At 48.1% G+C, this 12752-nt stretch overlaps 1 protein-coding gene across 1 annotated transcript in view; it reads left to right on the top strand.

The window, feature by feature from the left end:
- LOC126028566 (poliovirus receptor homolog) overlaps positions 1–12144 on the top strand; it is a 79947-nt gene extending 67803 nt beyond the window's left edge. Inside the window, exons 4-8 of the mRNA XM_049787519.1 lie at positions 9555–9703; positions 10804–10833; positions 11227–11297; positions 11804–11874; positions 12132–12144. Of these exons, the coding sequence (XP_049643476.1) occupies positions 9555–9703; positions 10804–10833; positions 11227–11297; positions 11804–11874; positions 12132–12144 (334 nt within the window). The remainder of the gene's footprint in view (positions 1–9554; positions 9704–10803; positions 10834–11226; positions 11298–11803; positions 11875–12131) is intronic.
- The last annotated feature ends 608 nt before the right edge of the window (positions 12145–12752 follow it).

The following is a 12752-nucleotide window of genomic DNA, read 5'->3' as shown; positions in this document are numbered from 1 at the left end:
ACTGTAAAATTGCTGCAAAACAACACTGGATCAATTTTGATGACAAGAAGATCAAAAAAGTCCCTAATACATTGGTGAAATCCACAGCAGCATACATCCTGTTTTATACTTCTTAAAGATCTACAATGAACACCAGATAATCATTTCACTTCCTTATCAGTTGCTATTAATGCTCTAGGATTCTTTCCACAGGCATGATCAATGAATATGGATTGAAAATCATGAATCCCCAATGTGTTTCCTTGTAGGATGGATTTATGTCTTAATTTCATTATTGCTCTAGGTCTCAGTTAATCATGAAATTTTACAAATTAATTTAGTCAAGGTTCACCTGAAAGAGAAATTTCTCATCATATTAATGTTGTTTTTCTTTCTAGGTATACTCATTTAACGACTTTCACTCTTTTTATTTTAACATCATTGCTTTATTTCCCTCAATTTAGGTTTTAAGACGCTGACATAATGATAATTTTAGGTGGACTTTCTTGACAGTGCTTCTTGCCTATGATTGATTATCATAAAGTTACTGTTATACAATAACTTTGTATATATACTGTTATACACTTATAGTTTTCCATGTTTGTATTACGCATGAAATTCTCTTTCAGATCTGCTCTGCTCTGCCATAAAAAATATTTTTTTGAATTTTAAATGATTTATCTAAACAGTTGCCGGCTATTACATTTTAAGGCGCTTTTAGTTGATTCAGCTGAATTCTCTTTTATTTTGCTCTATTTTGGATCCTTTCCAACAAATATTTTTTAGTATGAGTGAGTGTTATGGCCATATGTTTTGTGAAGTCTGTTTGTGTATGTCTTGTTTAGTGTCTGTCTGTTCTGCATATTTTGTATATAGTTCCTTTTTTCCTAACTTTATCTTCCCCAATTTAGTCTTCCTTATCCTTCCTTCTCTCTTCCTAGACCTTAACATTTAATTTTCAGGATTCCCTTCACATGTGCAACTCATCTCCTTCACCCACAACTACAAGCCTCTTGATCTTGGCCGGAATAAAAAATCTGTGACTGTTGGAGTTTTACACCATATATGCTGCAAACTTGTTGGAAATGAAGCCACCTGGAATTTGTGTCACAATGTAACTCCAGAGAAAAGATCCATGGATAAGACCCACAGTCTCTGGATCCCAGTTAAACTGTGCTATCTGAATTTCTGGTTTTCCATCCACCTACACAGTGCTATTGTTGACCGTTTCTACAATGGCTACCCCAAGATTGCACCGATCCCAAAGGAAATGCAGAAGCCCAACCAACTCATGATGTAATGATGTAATGCCTGGGGATGCCCCAACACATGGATGACTGTACTGGCCTTCCTTCTTCATTCAGCTTGATGTTATCTCCTGTACAAGGCTTCAACCCGCTTTTCCAGACCCATCAAGTGTCTTTTGCGGGTCTTTTTGGAGTTCCAGACCCCTCATATTTACAGATTGGTATTAAACTCTGTAGAAATTTCACCTTTTGTATTTTTCCTATAATTGTAATCTTTTGAAGTTATATTTGGTACTACACTTCTTTTGACTATTGTAATTAATGTTTTTCTATTTTAGTTTTTAATCTTAGGAATCGATGTTATATTACATTAAGGTTTTGCTTTCTTGACTTTAGGTTTGTGAGTTAGATATTGTTGTCTATAATTTCCTAAATGATATTTTTGTCTGTTCTCAGGGTTTTTTTGCATGGGCGCATCATAGGCAAAATACTAGGTTTATAGAAGGTTCCATCCATTTTGGATAGGCCCTCAAGTTGTTTATTTACACAGGGAGGGTCTCTGCCTTAAACATTTTGTTTTGGTTTGTGACTTAAGCTCCCATCTATAAATAATCGACATCAATTTCAGACATCTTATGGACTTCAGACTGGATTAAGAACTTGGACTAAGTTCAGATACCTATTGATCATCATTGCAGTGGCTCCCCACTGTGCAGAGGGTGTATGTGCCTCTTCTTCCGAAATAAAGGCCTAGTTCATTGCCCTCAAAGATGGGCTTTCTGGTCTACCTGAACTTGAATGAAAATGGGGCCGGAGAAATAGCATGAAAGTAAGGCATTTGCCTTTCATGCAGAAGGTCAATTGTTCGAATGCCGGTATCAGCCAGGAGCGATTTCTAAACGTGGAGCCAGGAGTAACTCCTGAGCACTGCCAGGTGTGACCCAAAAACCACCACCACCAGCACCAACAACAACAAATAAAGAAAAGGTGCTTCTTCTTGCCTGCTACACAACCTTTCTGGTGTCTCTTCGAAAGATCTATGTACGTCTTAGATTTATCTTCTCAGGAGCTTGTAGTTGATTCCTTATTACATGTTTCTGGTTTTAGACACCCTGTGTTTAGGTTAGAAGTTTTTCTTTACATTTTCCTGTGATGCGCTTATGCAAACAGCCGCTCTTTTATTATTGACTAATTTTTCCTTTAATAATTGTAGACAATATCGTTTGTTTACTAAAAACAAATGGGGGAATTGTTGTGTATGTAAATATCTTAGGGGATTACTATGTTACTCACCCTAAACTGATTGGTGATTGTGCCCTACCCTAGGGTGTGACCTGGCATTCTGCCCCCACCCTAGGGTAGTACCTGATTCTGCTTCCACCATTGGTTGGTGGTATCTGATCCCACCATTGGGATAAAAACAAGAGTCTGTGGAAGGCCAGAGCTTTTTGGCTGGAACTGAAGCTGAGTCTTTGGACTTCAGTCTTGTCCCCTGAATAAAGCTAATATTTCCACGAGCCTGACTGTCTGCTAGCTGTTTACCCGCAGTTTCACCTCAGAACCGTCGGCTAGACAGGGTGGCAGGCTAGACAGGGTGGCAGACGCGTGCTCCGAGCTGGAAGAGAAAGGCCTCATCCTCCATCCCTCCATCAGTCAACCTCTTCAGGGGCTCACTTGCAACACCTAGCAGGTCCCTGAACACTGCCAGGTATGGCAAAAAGAAACCCTGCGGGGGCTCTGTTATTATTCTTGGCTTTCTCAGACTAGTTACCAGCATTAGTGAGGGACAGTTTTCTGGCAAGAGCCACTATCCTGTGTCTCAATCTCCCCTTGAGCAGGGGAAATTGAAGACGGAACTAAGGGCTTGGAACATTGGTGAGCTCTGAGCTGAACCAATAAAACGGACTGGGGCATGTGCTAACTCCCAGCCCCAACCTATATTTCCATTTTGTGTCCCCAGAGAGAAAAGCCTGTGCCTGCCTTGGAAGCTGCCACTGGCTTCCTGCACTGACTCAATAAACCATTGAGAAACAAGACTCCAGGGTGGAGGGACACCGCTGACCTCCCTTGCTCCAGCCTGCTTGGCCTCCCCACTCCGCATGGCCTGGACCTCTACCCTGCGGTGGCTGCCTATGCTGCTGCTGCCTTTGTTGCCACTATTCTGGCATTCAACCAGAGCTGGTGAGTGACCCCTTCTTCTTGCTCTGGGCTGAAATCCCACAGACTCTGATCTCTCCTCAGAGGCAGGATTAGGCTGGATCCACTGCAGCTCTCAGGAAAGCAGAGATTCCAGCCCCTGGGTTCAGTCACCCCACTAAAGGCACAACACTGCAGAACACTTCTGCCCCCAAGTCACTTTTGTGGTTCTGATTGTGTCCATTTGACAGCACTCATCCAACCAGTCACACATCACACACACACACACACACACACACACAGACTGATACACACATGCATGAAGCCACCAAATGTTCTGGGTACAGAGGAGACATACCCTGTGTTAAGTCCAGCAGAATGCTGCGCCGTTCAAAGACACCAAGACCACAGTCTCATGCAAAAACAAGGGGTTTATTTTCTTTTACAAGCATATGCAGGGGCCGTTTAGAATCCAGCATAAGCCAGAAACTCCAGCCCTGAGCCATGAGCTTACAAGCTGTATATAGTATTTCAAACAATAGAAAGGTACAGTAGATTGATTTGCTTTAGAAAGTACATGACATCTGGCATTTGCTTAATCACATTTTTGCAAGGTGCAGGTGCAAGCTTACAGGGTTAACATGAGCAGGTTAAAACCATGTAGGAACAGAAAGAAAGTTAAACTATAACTGGGTCTACACGTTCCCACAATTGTGAAGGGGGGTGAGTGATCAGGGCTGTCAGGAAACTCAGGGGAAACTTAAGTTCCCAGAATTGTGAAAGGGGGTAGGTAATCAGGGCAGTTAGCAAACCCAGGGGAAACTTTTCCTTTACACCTGGGCACCTTAAACTAAGAATAATCTCATGCTCTGAAGTTCTGGAAAGGCGCCTCCCCTATTTCCAGAACATGCTGTAAAGTGGAGCTGCACACGGTTGAAGGCCCCAGACCTTGGGATCAGGAGCCCTCCTTGTGGGGGACGGGACTGAGGATCAGGCTCAGATCAGGGTCTGAGTAGGTGCTGGGGACCAGGTGCTCTAAAGTCTTGAGCAGAGTTCTGAACCCTCAGAGCATCTGGGAGACAGTCTGGAGGTGAAAGTTCCCATAGGGATGGCGTACAAGGGGTGTTTCTGGAGCCATCAGCAGAAGGCGCAAGTTCTCTGATTAGATGCCAGCAGTATGGGTGCTGGGTTCCCTATTTCCAGGTCTCAGAAACATTTCTACAGTTCCCAGAAGGAACCAGCTGGCATTGTGCCCTGCTTAGGCTCCTTCTTGCTCCAGTCCTGTGAACCTTCACTGACATTTCCCTGTGCATGTCCCAAAAAACCCAAGGGTGTGAGTTGAGAAACACTCTCCAGTCCCCAAATGCCAAGAACAGATGTGTCAAAGGTGAGTCACCTGGGGGCTTTCCTACCAAGAACAGTTGTGTGGGAGGCCACGACAGTCAGAGGCTGGAACGGCCAGAGTTCTAGTTCAATGGGGAGTGAACTTGTCTGCCATGGAAACCCTAGGGTCAGTCCCAACTCCATAGATGGTCCTCCCAACATTGCCAGGGGTGATCCCTGACCACACAGCTCAGAGGATGCCCTGAGCATCCCTGGGTGTGGCCCCAAACCAAAACAAAAAGTAACTCTAATTCTTCTCTTCATTGTGTGTATTTATGTATGTATGTGGCAGTGCTCAAGGTGTTAGGTAGTCAGACACCATACAGAATACAGGACACAGAGGAGAGGAAAAAAAGGTAGACTTATTAAGACTCAGCTCAGAGGACTCAGGACCCCCTAGTCAAAGAGATTTGGAGCCCAATGAATGTGATAGGTACACAGTTTCACTAATTTAAATCAAGTCCTCAAGGCCTGGTTAGCAGGATCCGTAACCCCCATCTAAGCAGAACTAGTGGTTAGGGTGATCCCACAGATGCATCATTATGAACCTTGTCTGCTTGTTTCGTCCAGTCCTTCTATAAACCTTCTATAAACCTTCTATAAACCCAGGGCCTGGCGGGCATGGAGTGGGATGGGGGTGTCTCCTGATCTCATTTCAGGCTCTGGGATGCCTGGTCTTTCTTTAGGGTCTTTCTTCTTGCTTTGATTCATAAGAGATTTCTCCTGCTAAGAGATCGCTCCTGACAGGTCTCTGGGAAACATTTTCTGGGAATCCATCTTTTTCTCTCTGGCCTCTCCATTATTTTATGGATTGTGATGTTGAGTTTTGCTACACAATGAAGATTTTTCACAGGGAGCCAGGACTTTGCCCAAGCTCAGATCCTACCTCTGCACTTATTCACTGTGTGACTGAAGCAAAGACTCTCTGCCTCCATTGAGCCCTCTATTTATGGGGTGCACTTTTCTCAGGGAGCTTCTAGGGAACAATGTACTGAGTTGTGGAGCCCCCTCAGAACAGCTCAGATCTATAGGAGCAACTCGTGGTGAGTGGTCACTATTCTTAGTGTCTTTGACTGACCTGGAGAAAGAACCAGAGAGGGGCAGGGACCTGTCTCAGGCCACCAGCACAGCTCTCTCTCTCTCTTTCTCTCTCTCTCTTCTCTCTCTCTCTCTCTCTCTCTCTCTCTCTCTCTCTCTCTCTCTCCTTCCCTCCCCTGTTGGTACTCACGGCTTACTCCACTTTGTGCTTAGGTTCACTCCTAGTGGTGTCTGAGGACCAAATACAAGCTTGGGTTTGACCAAGTCCGCTACATGGAATGCAAGTACCTCATCCACTGTATTATCACTCAGGCCCCAAATGAACTTTTGCTTTTTGGGTCACCCCTGAGATGCTCAGGGATTTCTCTGGCAAGGTCAGAGGTCCACATGGGATGCCAAGGATTAAACTGGGTTGGCTGCATTCAAGGCAAGTGCCCTACCCATTATATTATCTCTCCAAGCACAAATGGAATATTTTAACCACAGTATTTTCTCACAATTCAAAATGAAGGCATCCTGGATATTTAAAGATCTAGCAGCCCAGAGAATCACAGGCTGCCCAATGCACTGCTCTAATCCTGCCATCCTACCCTGTACCAGGTGACTCCTCCTTGCCCCTCACAACCCTCTCTCCCTGCCCCCAGTTGCAGGTTGACTAGCCAGCTGAGCACCCCCCGAGGGGCCCTTGCCTTCCAGACCTGGGTCCTAGATCTGAACTCAGTTTGTACCCTCTCCTTTCTCCTCCCACAGGGCACAGGGAGGTGATCCTGCAGGTGCGTCCTGAGGTGCGTGGCTCCCTGGGTGACACCAAGAACCTGACCTGTGTCCTGCAGCCCATGGGGTCTAAAATCCCACGGGTGAAGCAGATAACGTGGAAGCGGCTGGAACCATTGGGGTCCCCCAGCACTGTGGCAGAATTCAACTGGGACCAAGACCCAAAAATCCATGAACCCGACCGTGTGCAGTTTGTTGCTGCCCGGAAGGGCTGGGTCTTTCTGGACGCATCGCTGACCTTGACTGACCTGCACCCCGATGACGACGCCAACTACACCTGCGAGGTGACCACATTCCAGCATGGGAGTGGGAGGGCGAGCACCTGGCTCCGAGTCTTCTGTGAGTGTGAAGGCTGGGAGGGGGCTGTGGTCAGAGGGCAGGGCTTCAGGGGAGTGGCTTTGGATAGAGGGACCCAAGATTGTTGAGTTTACATGGGCAGAGTCTGAGAGAAGTAGGATGATAAAGGGCGGGGCTGCTGGGGTACATAGGCAGGAAATACCCAGAGAGGGAAGGGAAGGGAAGGAGGGTCCCTTACATTTGAGACTCTTGGACTAGCAGTGAGGTAGACCAGCAATGTGGAGGATTGGGGCTCATCTGAAGACAGTCATAGGGGCAGGTATTGAGGGTCAGGAGTGAGATGACTATATATGACTTGGAGACAATGATTATTTCTTTGTCCTATTTTACTTCCTGGGGCAGTTACGTTTTGGATTGGGGACCTGGATTGTTTCCCAAACAGCCCCTGAATTTATTCAGTTCTCTGACAGTACTTAGAAATGAGTCGCGCATGCTTAGTTCCTGCCTCCAACACAATGATAACAGAACTGCTGTCACCACCACCAACACATGAACACATGAGCACATCATCCCTTTTGGTGTACAACTTGGCCACCAACACCACCACTACAGTATCTGTCATATTCCTTATGGTCTACACTTGGGCCACCAACATCACCATTCTTTACTGCCTCTTCAACTTTTGGGTCACAGTTTTCTGTTTTGTTTTGTGTTTGGAAGGGGGATCCAACTGGAGGTACTAAGGGATTCCTCCTGTCTCTGTGCTCAGAAATAACTCCTGGTGCTTCTCTTGGTGTCAGAGACATGAATGCCAGGAATTAAACCCAGATAGGCTACAAGCAGGCATATGCCTCAACCCATGCCCGATTCCTCCTCTTTCAGTCACAGGTTTTTTTCTATTTCCCCTTTTTGATCTTGACACCCCTCAACTGCTGTCTATACTGACAACCCTGTTGTTTATCCCTGCTCCCTTGAGTATCTCATACAAGCACACTGCCGCCATTACCACCAAAACGCCAATCCCTCATGATTTATACCTGGGCCACCAATACCACCTTCCTTAGCTGCCTCCTCCACTTATTGCATCACTCATTTTTTGGTTTGTTTTTGTTTTGGGTCATACTCAGAGGTTCAAAGAGGTTCCTCTTAACTCTGTGCTCCCAACACATGCAGAAGTTCCATGTGTTCAAATATCTGGGGGGGTGGGAGCATTTATGGTAGCTGCAAGTAAACATAGAAGCAGAAATTCCCAAGCATATTATTTTTGACACAGGGACCATTTCAGTATATCCAGGGGGACTCTGGCATTTCTTGTATTCCCCAGACCTGCTGCTTCCTGGCACCTGCTCTCAGTTTCTCCTGTTACTCTGTGGGAAGGGAATTCTTCCTCATTAGTGTGGGCTCTGTGGGGGCTCCTGTCTTTAAGCCTGTCCTCATACCCTTCATAGATGCCCCCCAAGTCTCCATCGCCCTATATGATGACACCAGGCAGCAAGGTCATAGGGAGACCAGCCTGAAATGTGATGCCCGAGGGAACCCAGAGCCAGGAAACTATAAGTGGAGCATGTGAGTTCTGGGGCTGATGTGAGTCTGAGGGGGGGAGGTTAGAGATGGATACTTGGGTTTTAAGGGGTAGGCAAGTGGCAAGTGATGACTTCTAATTTGGGGAGGGGGCACACCCGGTGACACTCAGAAGTGACTCCTGGCTATGCGCTCAGAAATTGCTCCTGGCTTAGGGGACCATATGGGATGCCAGGGGATTGAACTATGGTCTGTCCTAGGTCAGCCGCTTGCCAGGCAAACACCCAACAACTGCACCACTGCTCCAGCCTCAAGTGATGAATTCTTGGGCCTGGAGGGAGGGGCCCTGAATAGACTCTCAGAACTGATTGACCCCAAAGCCAGACCTCCTTTCTTTATTCAAACCAATTCCCAAAACCAGGAGAGAGGAGGTCTAGTAATCCAGGCAAACTTTCACAGATCAAAAGAAGAGGTTACCAGGAAGCAGGAAGCAGAAGTCAGGGGAAACTTTTGTTTAGGATTTTATCTAGGTGCACCTTATACCACATCCACTATTACTATTCATCAAATAAAGGTTCTGCAAATATAGTTTCTGGCTCTCAGTCTGGGCTGCAGGGTATTCCAGCTCTTCCTATGTTTGCTGTGTGCCTGTTCATACCTTCCTTCCCGTATCCCAACACTCCCCGCTCAGCAATGGGCTATGCTGGGGCCAAAGTCAGCTGTGTCCTAGGAAATGCATCATTTGCACCAAATCTCAGAGACCAGAGCAATGGGAAGGGTCAAAGATAACATCATCTGAGGTCTCTGGGCAGCTCTGGGGACACAAAGTAGGGACTTGGCTTTCCTCTGAGTGAGGCAGGAGTTCTAGGGGTCTGAGCAGAGCAGGGCCATGAGATTTGTTCTAGTAAGATCTCTCATGGTAGCAGTTTGGGGGAGGATGATAGGGAATCCAGGAGCCAGGGGAGGTAGCAGAGATTGGAGGTCATACAGGCCCTGAGGGCTGGAATGTTCTGGCTAGTCTGAGGTGGGACTATAGTTCCCCTGAGTAGTACTGGGGAGTGAGAGGGACAGTCAGGGGATTCTAGGGGACTTTGACTCTGGGGACAGTTGCAGGAGGTGATGCGGGGCCCTCAGTCCCTGTCTCTCCAATTCCAGCACTCTCACCCTTTTGTTCCCCAGGACCAAGGGCCCCTTGCCCCCCTATGCTGTACCCCATGGCGCTCGGCTCCTGCTTCAGCCTTCAAAGGAGTCCATCAACACCACATTCATCTGCCAGGTCTCCAATACCCTGGGGACGGCCCGGGTAGCAATGAAAGTCCTGCTCTCAGGTGAGGAGCCAGTGGGGAGCACTGACATCCAAAGAGGAGGCCCAGCAGGATGGCCTCTGAAGGAGGGATTGGGTCCCTAGTGAGGATCCCCTAAGTTAGAATGCTTACCCCGCTCTGCCATGGCCTCTTCCCTGACCTCAGCAAGACCTTTTCAGGAGCTGTTGGAAAGTGCCTCCAAGTTGGCCTAGAAAATGGCACGTTAGGTAAAAGGCACCTTCATGTCTGAGTCAGTGTAGGGGCCACAGTTTTATGTGCGACCCAGAAATGTTTATTATGTTGTCCCTCCTTTTCTCTGTGCTGGTCTGCTCCTGCCAGTTGAGTCCTCAGTCATCAGGGGCCCATGGCTTTTCAGGTTCCTGTCCTGCTTCAGTAGTGGGGCCGGAGAAGCAGTAGTACTGGTTTGTTTGTATCTCACCTGGCCACACTCATGGCCTTCTCCTGGAACTAATCAGAGTGATCTATACTGGCAGGTCCTGGGGGAACCATGTGAGGTACAGAGGTTGAACCCAGATCAATCTCCTGCCAGGCAAACAACCTTCTCCAGCTTGGTCTCATTGACCCCTGAACTCCAGACTATTAATGGCACTGGCCAATCACACAATAGGATCACATGGAATGGGACTCTCTAATTGGTTGTTTTTGTTTCTAGAATCCTGGAGTTGGAGTGGGGGCTGCCTACAGGGATGAGGGGCAATGTTTTCTGGGCAGGGGGAACCCCCAAAATCTTCAGTCCTACATCCCTTCCTCCTTTTCTTCCTCCAGAGCCTTCCAGGGAGCAGTCTTTGTCACCCTCAGCTCTTATGATCATCCTGATTGTGGGACTTGTGCGGCGGTGCTTGTGGCCCTGACTTATTTCCGGTGTTTCAGAAAGTCTCGTGAGTGTCTCCTCTCTGGAACATTCCCCACTTATCTGTTGGGTCCATACCTCCCAGAGCCATGCGGGTCCCTTCTCCTTCTCCCCGCCCCCAACCCCATCCTGAATTCGGGAAGGTGGATCATCTGGGCCTGGAGTCCTGGGCCTCATCCCTTTGGGTCTTCCCTGACTGCTCAGTTTCTTGATGAGTCTCCTCTGTGTCCCTTGTCAACCTTGTCCACCTCAGTGCCATGGAGAATTGAGGTGGAGAATGAGGGTAAGGCTGAGACTTGTGGAGCCAGAGTAATAGCACAGTGGTAGGGCATTTGCCTTGCACACAGAGGACCCAGGATGAACCCAGGTTCAATCCCTGGCATCCCATATGGTCCCCTGAGCCTGTCAGGAGCGATTTCTGAGTGCAGAGCCAGGAGTAACTCCTGAGCACTACTGGGTATGCCCCCTCCCCAAAAAAGACAGACCCAGACTGAGGGGAAAAAAGAGATAGAGATTGAGGCCAGGCCTAAGGAGAGGACTGAGAAAACTGAGGCAGAGACAGAGGTATAGAATGAGGCACAGAATGAGGTACAGGTGGTGTGGGGACTGAGGTGGTGCCGAGAGGTATGGGTGTCTGGACAAATCCCCACCTCAATTTGGGTTTTTTCCCAAGCAGTACCCTCTGTGCTGCACCTAAAACCTGCCCCAGTGCCCTTCGGCCACTCCACGTACTTACTTAAAGGCCTGGTCTGTGCTTGGGTTAGATTTGATTTTATTGTGTTTTTTGTTTGTTTGGGTACCACACTCACCTTTGTTTGAGGTAATATTTTGATTTGTGCTCAGCAATCACTCCTGTTGGTGTTTGTGGGACCATATGAGATGCTGTAGACGAGTAGACCATATGAGTAGACCATATGAGATGCTGTAGAGTCCAAGTCAGCTATATGCTAGTAAAATCTTTCACTGTGCTATTGCTCTGGCCTCGGGTCTGATTTTGTTGTGGTTTTTGTGCCTCTCCTGATTCTGTGCCCAGGGTTACTCCCACTGGTGTTCAGGGGACCATGGGTGCAGGGACCCAACCCAGGCCCCATGCATGAGAGCAGGACACAGGACTTGGGGGACCATTTCTGACCATGGTAATGGAACCAGGGTCAGTGACAGGAAAGGCAAGCACCCTCTTCTAAATATGACTGCTCTGGTCCCAAGTATCCGTGCTTTAATGGGCACCCCAGCTGAGTTCCTTATGCCCACAGCTTGAGAAGCTGCCTGGCTTCCAGGGAGAACCTTCAGGCCTGCACCTCTGGGACACTGGGCTCCAGGGAGAGTCTGGGTGTTGTTTTCTGAAAGGGCTTTGCGGGAGCTAGAGCAATTGGACAGTGGAGAGGGTGCTTGCCATGACATGTCTGACACAGATTTGATCCCCATATGGTCACCTGAGTACTACCAGGAGTGATCCCTGAGTACTCAAACAGAAAGAAGCACAGAACACTACTACTATGTTGGATGTGGGGTGGAGGGACCTTCTGAAAAATTCTTGCAGGTGAAGTTTGCATCTTCCCCTCTGGCCTGTTTCCTCTGCAGCTCTAAGGACTGAGGCCAGCACTACTTGGTACTCGCAGGTGGAGGGCGCACAGCTCCTGGACCAACTTGGAGACTCTGGGGCTGCAGCTGTCTTGGGACAATCTCCCCACAGTCTGGCTGCCCACCCCAGCTAATCCTCTCTGCATCAGGACACAGTGAGCAAGTGCCATCTTGGGTCCCCAGAAGCACCCCTGGGCTCTGTCTGGGCTAGAAGGACTTATAGAACTCAGCAGGGCTGTGCTGGTTTCTCAAAAGAATCCTGTAGGATCAGGGTCTGCCAGGGAAAAGCACAGTGGGGTCCTGGGGAGACCAGCTCAGGCTTCTGCTGGTTCCTTCGGAGTCCCACCGAACCCCTTCTCGAGAGTCCCACATGACAATCCAACTGGGCAGCCCAGCTCAGCCTCCATGGCCAGAGATTCTACTGGGGTCACAGTGGAGTTGAGATAGGACAACTTTGAGGGTGCCTGCCTTCATATGGCCAATCTGGGTTCGACCCCTGACACCTGATATGACCCTTTAAGCATAACCGGAAGTGACCCCTAAGTACAGAGCTGAGTAACCTTTAAGCATAATTGTGTGGGCCCCCTCCCATCACACCCTAAAAAAAACCCAAAGTGAACG

The sequence above is a fragment of the Suncus etruscus genome, chromosome 14 (genome assembly GCF_024139225.1).
Source record: "Suncus etruscus isolate mSunEtr1 chromosome 14, mSunEtr1.pri.cur, whole genome shotgun sequence".
NCBI classification, from domain to species: Eukaryota; Metazoa; Chordata; class Mammalia; order Eulipotyphla; family Soricidae; genus Suncus; species Suncus etruscus.
This window is presented reverse-complemented; position numbering and strand designations above follow the sequence as displayed.